General features: G+C 42.3%; 1 protein-coding gene and 1 long non-coding RNA gene across 10 annotated transcripts in view; one reads left to right on the plus strand and one right to left on the minus strand.

Moving 5' to 3' along the window:
* Positions 1–7,816, plus strand: part of LOC132382235 (uncharacterized) — a 49,776-nt gene extending 41,960 nt beyond the window's left edge. The window contains exons 4-5 of the long non-coding RNA XR_009508243.1: positions 3,111–3,384; positions 7,613–7,816. This is a non-coding gene — a long non-coding RNA (uncharacterized LOC132382235). The remainder of the gene's footprint in view (positions 1–3,110; positions 3,385–7,612) is intronic.
* Positions 1–15,148, minus strand: part of kif1b (kinesin family member 1B) — a 266,957-nt gene that overhangs the window by 35,013 nt on the left and 216,796 nt on the right. For all 9 annotated transcript variants that reach the window (XM_059952248.1, XM_059952249.1, XM_059952247.1 and 6 more), the window contains 4 exons: positions 11,409–11,517; positions 9,963–10,029; positions 8,055–8,139; positions 6,850–6,955 (listed from right to left, as the gene is read on the minus strand). In XM_059952248.1, coding sequence (XP_059808231.1) covers positions 6,850–6,955; positions 8,055–8,139; positions 9,963–10,029; positions 11,409–11,517 — 367 coding nt within the window. The remainder of the gene's footprint in view (positions 1–6,849; positions 6,956–8,054; positions 8,140–9,962; positions 10,030–11,408; positions 11,518–15,148) is intronic.

Below are 15,148 nucleotides of genomic sequence, written 5' to 3' on the forward strand. Positions count from 1 at the left end.
AAGTAGGCAGCATCCCTCATCAAAGACCCCCACTATCCAGGCTGTATTCTCTTCTTGCTGCTGCCGTGTGTCCCACAACATCAGGTTCGGCAATAGTTAATACCCTACAACCATCAGTTATTGCCCTATGACCACTGGGCTCCTGAACCTGATGGATAACCTCACTCACCACAACTCTGAACTGTCTCTACAACCACAGGACTTACTTCCAAAGACATACTCTCAGCATTGTCCTATGTTTGCACAATTTTCCTTCTTTTGTACTTTGGTTGCTTGTCAGTCTTTGTATAGTTTTTCACAGAGTCTAGTTTATTTCTTTTTTGTTCCTGTAAATGCCTGTAAGAAAGTGAATCTCAAGGTAGTATATGGCAATATATACATACTTTGATAATAAATTTTACTTACTTACGTTCAGTGCTATCAGTTTTTTTTAAACCCAGCTACTAGCTAAATCCCTATATTCATAATAGGTGCATTTGTGAAGATTAGTTCCCAAGGAAGTAGTTTGGATTCCTGACACCCATGAAGTGAAACAAGATGATTTTATTTATTTCCTGTGTCTGTGGTGTAAAGTAGGGTACAGCACTAAAGCAGGATTGCATAAAAAGCAAAGGAAATTTATAAGGAAAGAGATGAGGCTCTAATCTAATAAACAAACAACAAACGGAAAACTGAAAATACCTAGGTATGTCCACATCAAGAAACAGCCTGTAAAATACAAGAGGTATCATTAGTAGCAATGAGGAAAGAGATGGAAATATTAGGTGACTGAGAACGATAGCCAGCTACAACTTGTTTAAGCTACTAAATAATTTGGACAAAAAATGTCAAGCATTTGCCTCACCCTGATCACAGAACTCTGCAGGCTGCCTGGGGTGGGGGTAGAGGCAGATTCATTAGGGACTTATTTAGGTAGGCACATGGATGTGAGGAAGATGGACATGGTGACAGCAGGAGAATTAGTTCAGTTGGCTGTTTGATTGACTCAGCACAATATTGTGCTGTCCCTGTACTGGGCTGTAATATGTTCCAACTCAGATCACGGGACTCTTATGCTCCTGACCATTTCGAAGTTGGACCATGACTTGAGATCAACTTTTGAACCCAGCGGTAGACGGGAAGGAGGTGGTGGTCGAGAGGAGGCACAAGTGAACTGGCAGGAAGCAATGAGTGAGGACCTCAGCAGGTCAGGCAGCATCTGCAGAGGGAACTGCACAGTTGGCGTTTCAGGTTGCGACCCTGGTAGGGAAGGATGAGATCGCTGTCGTGGTGAGGAATAATAACGAGCAACGTGCACACAAAATGCTGGGGGAGCTCAGCAGGCCAGACAGCATCTATGGAAGAGAATAAACGTTCAGCATTTGGGCCATAACCCTTCATCGTGATCTCCCCCCTTCCTCCTCCTCTCTTTTTCCAATCCCCATTCTGGTTACCCTCTTCTCTTCTCACCTGCCCATCATTGTCCTTGCCCCTTCATGGCCCACTGTCCTCTCCTATCAGAATCCTCCTCCTTCAGCTCTCTATCTCTTCCACCTATCATCCCTCAGCTTCTTATTTCACCCCTCTCCTCCCTCACCTGGCTTCACCTATCACCCGCCAGCTTGTACTCCTTCTCTTCCCCTTTTTATTCTGGCTTCTTCCCCCTTCCTTTCCAGTTCTGATGAAGGGTCTCAGCCTGAAACATCGACTGTTTATCTGAGCTAAGACATAGGAAGCAAATTAAGCCATTTGGCCCATTGAGTCTATTCTGCCATTTCATCATGGCTGATCCATTTCCCTCTCAACCCCAATCTCCTGCCTTTTCCCCGTAACCCTTTGTGCCCTGACTAATCAAGAATCTATCAACCTCTGCCTTAAATATACCCAATGACTTGGCATCCATAGCTGCCTGTGGCAACGAATTCCATAGTCTCACAACTCTCTGGCTGAACAAATTCCTCATCTTTGTTCTAAATGCATGTCCCTGTATTCTGAGGCTGTGTCCTTTAGCCTTAGACTCTCACATCACAGGAAACATCCTCTTCACATCCACTCTATCGAAGTCTTTCAACATTCACCAGGTTTCCCCTCACTTGGTGCAGCCTGAGTTCCTCCAGCATTTCATGTGTGTGTGTGTGTGTTGCTCAAGATTTCCAACATCTGTAGAATCTATTGTGCTTGCGAGGAATGACATTGGCTCAGGTGCTTGTGGTGAAATCAATTGGGTGAAAATAAAATACAGACAAAGAAGTTACTGGTGGAATTAATAAAAGGGCTTACGTACAACAGCTGTACTGTAGCACATAGTACAAGTCAAGAAAGAATTCTGAAAGAGCTGCACAGTAATCATAGTTGATTTTCAACATCGCATTCATTGGACAAAAAATAATGGCAAAGGTGTCTTTGAGGGCGAGTTCATTGAGTGTATCTGATATAGCTTCTGAGAGCAATATGTCAAGGCACCAAACCAGGGTGCAGCTGTTTTGATATTGAGTAATGAAACAGGATTAATTAATGATCTCACAGTATAGGATCCCCAGGGAAAAGGAGTTCACAGTATGGCAACATTTCAAATTCAGCTTGAGTATCAGTAACTAGAGTCCAAATCTTAAAGAAAGGTGACTAAAATGGTTTGAGGTCAAAATGAACAGGGGAAGACAGAAGTTAGCAAAACCAGATACTTCATAAAACCTAGCGAGGGCATATTCTGGTTAGAAACCAAGGCTCTATGAGTGGGATGCACCACTTATGATTGAGCCAAGGTTGGGGTATCAAACTGAAAAAGGCATACAGTGCAGTAAAACTGAGTGGTGAGCCAGGGGACATTTAGAAATGACAAACATGACCAAAAAAAGATATTAAGATGATAGTGAATGACAGCAAACCAGCAAATAACATTAAAAAAAAACAAATAGTCAGAGCATCTACAGCTACATAAACATAGTTAAAGAAATATTTTGTTCCTTAAAGCCTGAGTTAAGTAAATGGCAAAGATTTGAAATTAGTGTAGATCAGTTTTAAAATTAGAAGACACAAAAATGTATCAGTAATAACAGATAACCAAAGGGTTACAGGGAACAATGATCTAGCAATTTATCCAACCAGCTATCTATTTATCTTTTGAAACACAGTGCAGAACAGGCCTCCCAGCCCTTTGAGCTGCTCTGCCCAGCAAGCCCCGATTTCACCCTAGGCTAATCATGGGACGTTTTACCGTGATCAATTAACCTACCAACTGGTGTGCCTTTGGACTGTGGGAGGAAACTGGAGAACCCGGAGGAAACCCATGTGGCCATGGGGAGAATGGACAGACTCCTTACAGACAGCGGAGTGAACTGCTGGCGCTGTAAAGCGCTGTGCAAAACAGCTAAGCTACTGCGCCACCCTGCAAAGGAAACCGGGTAGGTAAGTGAAGGGACTAGAAGTTGGCAGATGGAGTAGAACGTGGGGAAAATGTGAAATCACTGCAGGACTTGTAGGTGTCCAGGTCAAAGAAGCGAGCGGGAAAAATCACTGCCTACACGACCCACTCAGTAAATTGCCTTTTCCCAAAGCTTCCTTCTAGAAAGCACCGGAGGGCTACTAAAAACAAAAACAAAAAATCACATGATCTTACAACTGTCTTTCCCCAGTCACTGCTCTGTAGACACGGAAGCGCTTTTTATAATGCTGTTTACATTATAAGTACATGCTGGTATTTACATATTTATGTACATATTATTCCATTTCCATCCTCTAACTTAATTTTTTATATAATTATTTATTCATTACAATTGCTGAATGGTCCTTTCTGCATGTCACACCCTGACCACCTCACCACAGCAAATTCCTAACATAGTAAATATAGATGACGGATGAAGTGGATCCTTCATGCGAGGTTATCCACTCCAGAATGAGGAAATAATAATATTATCATCTAAATAGAGTGAGACCACAGAACATTGCAGTATAAAGGGACCTGGGGTCCCCATGCAGGAAACACAATCTCTCAGCTTGGAGGAGCAACAGCTCCTATTCTTTCTGGGTAGCCTTCAACCTGATGGCATGAATTTCACCAGCTTCTGGTAATTTTCCCTCCTCCTCATTCCCTCTTCTATAATCTCCCACTCTGGCCTCTTACTTCTTCTCACCTGCCTATCACCCCCCAATGGTGCCCCTCCTCTTGTCCTTTCTCCCATGACCCAGTCTCCTCTCCTAATAGATTCCTTCTTTTCTAGCCCTTTACCTTTTTCCCCCATCACCTCCCAGTTTCTTTCTCCCTCCCCCCCCCCCCTCCATCCTGCCCTCCCATCTGGCTTCACCCATCATCTTCCAGCTTCCACTCCCCCCACCTTCTTACTTTGGCATCTTCCCCCGTCCTTTCCAGTCCTGATTAAAGGTCTTGGCCTGAAACATCAGCTGTTTATTCTCCTCTGTAGATGCTGCCCAACCAGCTGGAGTTCCTCCAGCATTGTGTGTGTGCTGCTTTGGATTTTCAGCATCTGAAGAATCTCCCGTGTTTTTTTTAATTGAGTGGGTGGTGTCCACAATGAGTTTTTTTTCCTGCTTAATTCTTTGTCCTGGGCCCATACAGGCACCATGCACTAACATGATAAACTGCTGATTCCTTGGAAAAAGGGTTCGATATACAGAATTGGAGTATGTTGGGCCACTGTATAAGGGGTTGTCAAATCTTAAAACACATTCGACTTCATACATTAAAACAAAATGGGAGAAGGAAGGAGGGATAATTATATCTGAGGAAGAATGGACAACAATATGGAGGTATCAATGGAAGTGTGCCAGTTCACATAAATGGTGGGAGTTTGGATGGAAAAACTTGATAAGATATTTTATTACACCCTCTCAGGAATCCCGTTATGATAGTAACCTCCCTGTTTGCTGGAGAAATTGTGGAAATCAAAATGCAAATCATTATCATATTTTTTGGGACTGCCCTGTTATCAAAAACTATTGGAGGGGGATACACAATGCCCTACAAGACATCTTTAAATGTGAAATACCCTTAGAGAGTAAGACCATATATTTTGGATATATACCTCAAGAATGGTTGAATAGAGATAAATATTTAATGAATATACTGTTGGTGGCTGGTAAAAAGACTCTTACTAGGAAATGATTATCACAGGAAAGCCCAACTTTAAATACATGGATGGAAATTACAATGGACATTTACAAAATGGAGAAGATAACAGCATCTGTTAATCATAAGCTGGAACAATTTGATTCATACGGGGGAAAATGGTTTAACTACATAATGCCTCATAGGCCTGATTTTATTCTCACAAATCAATATGTTGTAAAAAAAAATCACTCCCTACTTGTACATAGTTCTTTCCTTTTGCTTGTTTTTTTCTTTCCACTCTTTTCTATAAGTGTATATCTCAGATAAATACTTTGTGAGATTTGTGATATATATGATTATATGATATATATGTACAATGTCTGAAATACATCTTATGGAAATGTTTGTTTGATGATGAACCAATAAAAAAAAATTACAAAAAAAATTTAAGATTCTGAAGGAGCTTACAAGCTGGATGCCGTTTTCCCTCAATGGGAGTTCCAAGAATTAAGGGCATAGTTTCAGAATAGTTTCAATTTAAGTTACTGAATCTATTGCAGGTACAGACTAACTGCCACCTGAATTATAAGGGAGTCAAAAGACGTGGGGAAGAGAACGGGGAAGTGAAGCTGAGGCCAATATTGGTTCAGTCACAATCCGATGGAACAGCAAAGCAGGCTTGAGGGGGCAATTGGCTCACACCTGCCTCTATTTCTATGTTCTTGTGTAGTGGCTAGCGAAACAATTTACAGCGTCAGCGACAGGGATTTTGGTTCCTGGTGCTGTCTGGAAGGAGTTTTAATGCTCTCCCTGTGACTGTTCCTCTCACATTCCAAAGACGTATGGGTTAGGGTCAGTAAGTTGTGGGCATGCTATTTTGGTGCTGGAAGTGCAGCGACAATTGAGGGCTGCCCCCGGCACCTCCTCAGACTGTGTTGGTCATTGATACCAATGACGCATTTTCCTGTAATTTTCAATGTACACGTGACAAATAAAGCTAATATTTATATATTTTTAAAAATTCTTACCTATGATAGAATCATCATCATTATGTGCCATGTCATATGATGTATCAAATCATGGTCTCACGTCCATTATTGCTCTTGTCAAATTTTTCTACTGAAGTATTTTGACATTACCTTCTTCTGGGCAGTGACTTTACAAGACGGGTGACCCCAGCCATTATCAATACTCTTCAGAGATTGTCTGCCTGGTGTCAGTGGTCGCATAACCAGGACTTGTGATCTGCACCGGCTGCTCATACGATCATCCACCACCTGCTCCCATGGCTTCACGTGACCCTGATTGGGGCTGAGCAGGTGCTACACCTGCAGGTCAGTGGAGGGAAGGAGCATTTTATGGCTCCTTTGGTAGAGATGTATCCTCACCCTGCCGCACATTCGATAGAATGCCCAGAACTCGTCCAACACCCAGTCCACAAGCTACCCGAGCTCCCATGAATCACTGGGCCTTCCTGTAGGGTTGTCGGTTTTCCAATCTGTTGCTACACACGCAGAGATTCGCCTCATCAACAGAACGGATCACAGCAAACTTTAATGGTGTTTTTCTCCACCCCCCCCCCACAGAAATTGATTTTTTACAAAGAAAATACAAGGTCATTTGAACAAAAGTCGCTCCATCCAGCCTGTAAAAAATCTATCTATCAGATGTGTCCTTTCGATCACCATTCCGCCAGTATTGGCCATCTCCGGCACCCGTCCAGTACGGAATGCTAGTTTCAAATGGGTGACAGAACTGGAACTCAAGACGTAGCACCACTTCACGTAAAAGGAACGTGAACATACCTGTGAGCATCATTTGAAGATTTGATGTGCTTGGCAGAAATTATATTCAAAGACAAAACGGCGTCTACAGCAGCTTCATCCACCTCTGGTTTATTCCTGATGCGCCCTGGGAAACCGTTGGGAAACAGACAGTTACTGGGCTTGTCCAAGACAGAATGAACACTTAACTTGTAATTTATATTTTATCCCTTCATGAGTGAAGTCAGGAGGTCGTTTATTTTAATATTGCGTTAGGAATCAGTGCATTTAGTGACATTTGGCTGTTCAAGAACCTGAAGCATAGGGATTTATTTAATCTAAATTTAGAATGCAGATCATTTGCTCTCATTAAGAGACCACTCTCAATGGCCATTTTATGAGGTACCTGGTGTGGTCTTCTGTTGCTATAGCACATCCACTTCAAGGTACAATGCTCTTCTGCACATCACTGCTGTAACGTGTGGTTATTTGAGTTACTGTCGCCTCCCCGTCAGTTTGAACCAGTCAGTCTGGCTATTCGTTAAGTTCTGTTAATTTGGGCAATGTAAGCATTTAGTTGAGGTGCACACTTTTATGTTATGGGCAAGCACGCTGGGGGGTGGGATTATGGGCAAGGAAATGGCACCCTCGTGTACTGAACATGAATGGAGAAAGTAAAGTTGTTAAACTGAAAGAAAATCTTGGGCTTGCTTGAGCGTTAACACATTCACCTCTGACCTCTCATTAACAAGGCAGTTTTGACACAGAACTGCCACTAACTGGATTTCTTTTTGTTTCTTCGTAGCCTTTTCTGTAAACGCTAGAGACGGTTGTGCGTGAAAATCACAGATCAGCAGTGTCTGAGATACTCAAACCACCCCATCCGGCACCAACAATCACTCCACGGTCAAAGCCATGTTTCTTCCCCCATTCTAACGTTTGGTCTGAACATCAACTGAACCTCCTGACCACGTCTGCACAGTTTTATGCATTGAGTTGCTGCCACGTGATTGGCAGATTAGATATTTGCATTAACAAAGTTTAAAGGGTTACCTAATAAAGCGGCCATTGAATGTAAATGTCATTATTTAGAGTAATTTAATCAGTTCCCTGGTGTTAGTTTTACTGGCGAACAAGAGAATAAGATGTAAAATCAGTAATGTTAAAAGGATCATACATTAGTATTATCAATATTACAAACGTTTGTACATTAGAAAAGATGCATTGGCTCTGGAAAGAAAACTCACCAACAACGAGCTCTCGAACATCCTTCCAGTGAAGTTCACTGCCTTTCTCATGCACGATCGTGACCGTAATCCTGCGCTGAATTCCCTGTTGGAATCAAAATCTGAAGTTGTAATTGGAAATTTCATTCTGTGTCAGCAAACTCACCCCCAGGAGGTGGTAGGGACCAGGCACTAGTTTGGGCTTGGGCTCTGAAGCATGGTTGACATTTAACCACGACATCCCAAAGCTCCGCCTGCCCTCTCGAAAAACCGAGAGACTTTCCAAAGAAGAGCAGGGGCATTGGGCCCATCACTCCCCCCACCAATGTCTAACAAACCATCTTGTTGCTATTTATCAAAGCCTTCTGCCCAACAATCATTCTTACATTTCAATATAGCACAAGAGCATCTACAATATTGTGTCGGCACTGGTATGAACACAATATTGAATTAACATTTCAATATGTCTTTCACTGACACAAACCCTTCAGGATGCCACACAATAAGCCTGCTCTCTCCTCAACTTACACGTCTATTAATAAATCTAGCAACAAGTGAGTTGTGGAACAATGTCATAGGTTGATTCAGACTGTGCCCATGAACACTATCTCACTCTATTTTCACACTTTAAAAAAAAAATTCTTTTATAATTTACAGCATTTTTTTCTTATAAACACAAGAGATTCTGCAGATGCTGGAAATCCAGAATAACACACACAAAGTGCTGGAGGAACTCAGCAGGTCAGGCAGCATCTATGAAAATGAAGTGATAGCTGATGCTTTGGGCCGAGACCCTTCTTCAGGTCTAAGGAAAGTGGAAGATGACAGAGAGGAGAATTCTTCACGATTTTTTTTTCGCCAAAAGCTGGTGAATCTGTGGAATTCATTGCCACAGACAGCTGTGGAGGCCAAGATATCAGGTACATTTAAAGCGGAGGATGATAGCTTCTTGATTAGTCAGGAGACGGCAGGAGAATTGGGTTGAGAGGATAATAAAGCAGCCATGATCAAATGGCAGAGCAAGCTTGATGGGCCGAATGGCCTAATCCCACAACTACATCTTATGATCTTTTAAAAGTGAAAATCGTCACAAAGCACCGTCCTTTCTAATAATTGCCAAACTATAAAATTTAACCTTAATTCCCACAGACTGGTGGCAATTCTGGCATCTGTCCAATATTTCTGTTTTAGTCAACATCACTAAACAGATTTTTTTTTAAAAAACCTTTCTCGTCTGTGCAAGATTGCAGCACACAAGTGACCTGTAGCACTCCCGCTACTTCAATCTCAATTCAATAAACTTCCACTTCAAGCAAAAGTCATTTGATATAAGAAAAAAAGGCACAAGCACTGCTTTAAGATCAAGACACAAATTCTGGAAGAACTCTCAGTCAGGCACCACCCAGGGAAAGAGAAACCAGTTAACATTTCGGGTCAGAATTGGGGATCATTCCCTCGACCCATTATATTAGGTGTTCTTTCTTTCCACAGATGCTACTTGAGTGCCCGAGACGTATTTATTTGGAGATTGAGCTCGGAACAGACTCTTCAGGCCCAGCAATCGAGCCTAATCACAGGACAATTTACAATGACCAATTCATCTATTAACCGGTTTGCCTCTTGACCATGGGAGGGTACTGAAGCACCTGGGGCCAACTCCATTTCTGTTTTTGGTTGATGTTCCAACACCTGAAGTTACATTGGTTTTCTCCGATAACTAGATAGAGATCTTTGAGGGATAAGCAAGGGTTACACACTGGGAATAACCACCCCCTCCTCCACAACTATGTCAAAGTGCCCCTTATTTCTCAACAAAACGGAAGGTAGGCATGCTGCCCAGTAGAAAGCATCTCCTTCAGTTTTCCATCCAAGGGTTGGCCTCGGTCATTGTGCTCTGAACTGGATTCTGCTGATCGCAGGTGAGTTTACCTGGTGAAGCAGGTAAGTGCCTTGACAGGGCAGCCCTCCGCTGTGGTCCACCACTGCAGCAATATACCTGTGAGGGACAATGCGTCAATCAGAGGAGAAATCAGGCATACAGAGAAAACAATTTAAATTAACTATTCCTTCTTCGTTCACCAAACCTAATCGACTTGCACAAGGAAAATCTTGCGCGCTTTTTAATGAAATTATTATAATTTCAGCTGGTTTTCCTGAAATGCCCAAATATCAGAATGAAATATAAAGGACAGGTCTGTAAGAAACCTCTGGTCTTGTAGTCTTGATAACAATAACAATCATGTAGCTATTTCCCCTGTTCTCAGTTTACTCCCTTTCCTGCTCCCTTCAAAAAGCAGTTTTCATACCAACTCAGCTTCTCTAAACACTTGATATTTGACGTGTCTTCATAAACAAAGTCAGGCAATAATTTACCCAGTTGGGTTGGGAAGTGGAAGATTAAACACAAGTTTATAAACTGCCAGAGCAGCTTGCAGTTCTGCATCCCATTCTTGCTTGTATTCCTCACAGGAAGCTTGGCAATGGACTCAGCCCCTGCCAGTCAGCATCAACAGAGATTAATTACAGGTCACCTGGAGCATTGTGTTCAGTTCTGGGCACCTCATTATAAGCTTTAGAGAGGGTGCAGAGGAGATTTACCAGCACGCTGCCTCAATTAGAGAGCATGTCTTATGAGGAAAGGCTGAGCAAGCTATAGCTGTTCTCTCTGGAGTGAAGATGATAAGAGGCAACTTGATACAGATGTATAAGATGATAAGAGATACAGATCATGTGGACAACTAGCATCTTTCCCCCCAGGGCATTACAGCTAATATGAGGGACATAATTTTTTAAGTGATTGGAATGAAGTATGGGGGAGATGTCAGAGGAATACTTTTTAAATATAGAGATTGGTGGGTGCTTGGAGTTGGTGGTAGCAGAGACAGATATATGAGGGACATTTAAGAGCCTCTTAGATAGGCATATAGGTAATAGAAAAATGGAGGGGTATGCAGGATGGAAGAGTTTGATTGGTCTTGGAGTAGGTTAAAAAGTCAGCACAACGTCATGGGCTGAAGGGCCTGTACTGTCCTATGTTCTAATGCAAGGATAGTCAGGGAATAGAGGAAAAACTGGAGTCTCTCTCTGATGGGGAATGAGGTGATGCTCACCTGTTATGCCAGCAGAGTTTTTGTGGAATGAACACTCTAATTCTTGTTTTCTGGTGAATACTGCCCCTGGACATTTGGACTGGTTGAAGGATGGGGAAGCACACGGACCAAATACAGGCAAATGGGAAGACAACTTGGTCAGCATAGGTGAATTGTGCCAAAGGGCCTGGTTCTATCTCTCTCAACCTTCTCAGAAACAGCTTCCATTAACCGCCTGAGCACCCCAAGCACTGATCAGAAAAATTATTATAATTCATTGACTTACTCTCCAGTAGGTTCCAGCTCACTGATCTCAAACCAGACAAGCAGATCATACTTGCTGACACACTGCCCCCGGCTAGGCTTACTCACGGCATTCAGCTTGGTGGCTGGCACTGGGACAAGAAAACACATTAACACAGTGAGCAGCAGCCTGCCAAAATACACTGACATTTTTCATGTGTTCAACGGCTTTCAAAGTAAACTTCGTAGGGCAAAGGTCAATAAAATATCAAGCAACCAATTCCATTTTCCAAATCTTTTCCATCATCTGTATACTCTGGCTTGTTCAGTGTGCCCCGGTATGCCAGAATATAAAACACCCTGCAGACTGAGACCTCAGGACCATAAGAAAGGAGCAGAGTTAGGCCATTCAGCCCATCATTCCATCATGGCTGATTTATTATCTCGCAACCTCATTCTCCTGCCTTCTCCCCATATTCTTCAATGCCCTTACTAATCAAGAAGATCAATCTCCAATTAAACATACTCAGTGACTTGGCCTCCACATCCATCTGTGGCAATGAATTCCACAGATTCACCCTCTGGCTAAAGAAATTACCCCTCATCTCTGTTCTGAAGGGTTGCCTTTCTACTCTAGTCTCAGACTCTCTAGGAAACATCCTCTGCACATCCATTTTATCGAGGCCATTCAATACTCAGTAGGTTTCAGTGAGATCTACCCCCCCTCCATTCTTCTGAGCTCCAGTGAGTCCAAGTTCAGCAATAGTTATTACCCTACAACTACCAAGTTCCTAAAGCAGCGTAGATAACTTCACTCACAACAACTCTGAACTGATTGAACTGATTCTACAACCTACAGGCTCACTTTCAACGTCTCAATACAACTCACGCTGTCAGTCCACCACAGGTAGAGCCCTCCCAACCATCGGGCACATCTACTCGAAGCCCTGTAGCAGGAAAGTGGCATCCATCATCACAGACCCCCCCCCCCCCCCCCACACCATACTCTTCTCTCACTGCGGCCACCAGGTTCAGCAACAGTTACTGCCCCTCAACCACCAGGCTCCTGAAGCAAAGGGGATAACTCCACTCAGCTTCACTTGCCCAATCATCGACGTATCCCCACAATCAGTGTCTAACTTCCACAGAATCTTCATCTCATGTTCTCGATATTTATTGTTTATTTATTTATTATTATTTCTTTCTTTTCGTATTTGCACGGTTAGTTGTCTTCTGCACTCTCGTTGATCATCCAAGGGCGGTCTTTTGTTGATTTGGTTCTTATTATTATCTTATGGATTTATTGAGTATGACTGCAAGAAAATGAATCTTCAGGTTGTATATGGTGATATACATATACTGTACTTTAATAATAGAATTTACTTTGAATCACAATTAAACTTGAACATCCATTCCAGTTTGAAAAGTTATCATTGATCCATCTTCATTCCCAGCCTAAAATCCAGGAATTCTCTATTCAAACCACTGTAGGCACACTAGATCCAAAAAATAGGTAGGCCTCCATTAGTCTCGATAGACCATGGATTTGCACCTTGGGAAGTTTCCAGGGCGCAAGCCTGGGCAAGGTTTTTTTTAAATGGAAGACTGGCAGTTGCCCAAGCTGCAGGCCTTCCCCTCTCCACGCCACCAATGTTGTCCAAGGGAAGGGCATTAGGACCCATGCAGCTTGGCACCGGTGTCGTCGCAGAGCAATGTGTGGTTAAGTGCCTTCCTCAAGGACACACACGCAAGCCTCAGTCAAGGCGACCTTCAGATCACTAGACGAATGCCTTAATCACTTGGCCATGCGCCAACAGATCCAAAAAATACCCAAGCAGCTTTAAGAGACCCATCTACTTCCGTGTTGGGACGAAGGAGGAATAGCTACACTGTTCCCACAAAAAGTGTGGAAACTGAACCACACTGAAACAGCAAACAGTGGCTTATGATTGTTTTTCTTTCTATATTTATTGATTGATTGGAGGTGTGTGTGTATACAGATCTCCTCACTGAAGCAGCTTTTGAAATGCAACCTACAAGAGGTTTCAATATTCACGTTAAAATTCTTATTCACTGGGATTTCAGTCTTCAGCACTTTAGATCCGAGATCACATTCTTATAAGTACTTGTTGATTCCACAAGCACAGCGTGGAATTGTCGACAGTACGATCGCACTGGTTGGACAGACTAACTACATTGTATTCCAGTTCAACTTAATAAGTGCATCTTTAACCTCGTATAATAGATTGTATCCAAGCAGAAAATAAGTCAATAGAACAGGAAATGTGAAGCGACACTTTCCATCACAGCTAAGACAAAAATTATTCGACCCCACCCTCCAAATTCTGATGCTAAAGAACAAACACATGATAAAATAAAACTTCCTCTAATTGCATGGTACTGAGGCATCAATCACATTTGAATAAAAAAAAGCAGCGGTTTTCACAGCTTAGACATATGGAGTTTTAATCTAGCAAAAACATAAAAGATACATTTCACTCCACCATGGCAAACTTCGGACACACATACTTTTAAACACAGACGAACATAAGGAGCAGGGAAGCAGCGGCAGAATTGCTATCTACATTGCAGCACTTGTATTCAAAGCATGTGTGTTGCATCAAAACTGTAACCAATGTTTGGAGGAGAACTTTGATTTCGGAGCAATGCAATATTCAGGAAATAATTCAAAGGAAAAGTCATTATAAGGGCTTTTTGGAACAAATCAGAATGGAGATTTTATTCATTATTTCCAAATAGTTGTAAGCTGCTATATTTTAGATTTAGATAAAAATCCAAATCATTGGGCATTTTCAAGGAAGTTTTTTTTAAAGTTGATAATATACAATAGCAAACAGCTGACAGAGATTTAGCAGATGACTAGGTGAATGCTGAGCTAACCTAGGGAGAGGTCGCGGAGGCTCGAAGTTTTCGGACGGACTCGGAGTTGGCTGTGGTCGGGGCTCCCAAAGTGCTGTATCGGCAAGCTGCGGCGCTGGAGGTTCATGGCAGGAAGAGTTTTTCTTCCTTCTACCGTCTGCGTGAGATGATGGGTTGTCGGGACTTTGAGACTCACGTGCACGGACTGCTCTTTGTCAGATTATGGTATTGCTTTGCACCATTGAAACTATTGTGTTATAATTATGTGGTCTTTGTCAGTTAGTCTTTTATCAATCATGGTATTGTCTGCACTGTTGAAACTATATGTTAACTATAACTATATGTAACTATGTGGTTTTGTGTAGGTCTTGTAGCTTTAGGTTTGTCTGATGGGTTTGTAGTTCCTTTCCGGGGAACGCGCTAAGACGGTAGCGCGATATCGATACGCAGCAGCCTCTCCGGTCTCTGGATTGGGGATTACCAAACGTTATGTGGTTTTTCTTGTGTGGTCTATTTTGTGCTTTTTCATGATACCATTCCGGAGAACATTGTCTCATTTTTTAAATGCATTGCATTTGTGGTTTATAAATGACAATAAACTGAATCTGAAGTACATTTCCTGTAGATCAGGGATTCTCAACCTGGTGTCCATGAGGTTAAAAGTAGGGGTCCATGGCATATAAAAAACTCAGGAACCCTGCAAATAAAACTAAATACCAGTTGCATAACGACAAACTTTTAAAAGGATAAAAAATTAAACATTTTGACATGTTTCAGCCTAACTGCTGTGTCAAAGATGGCAAACATCATTATGCTGAGATTGTAAAAGGAAAATCAAGTGAGGTAAACTCCACAGTAGCATCCTTCTTAGCACCTCCAAAGCTTCTAACACAATCCAGTGCC

Source organism: Hypanus sabinus, chromosome 27, assembly GCF_030144855.1.
Source record: "Hypanus sabinus isolate sHypSab1 chromosome 27, sHypSab1.hap1, whole genome shotgun sequence".
NCBI classification, from domain to species: domain Eukaryota; kingdom Metazoa; phylum Chordata; class Chondrichthyes; order Myliobatiformes; family Dasyatidae; genus Hypanus; species Hypanus sabinus.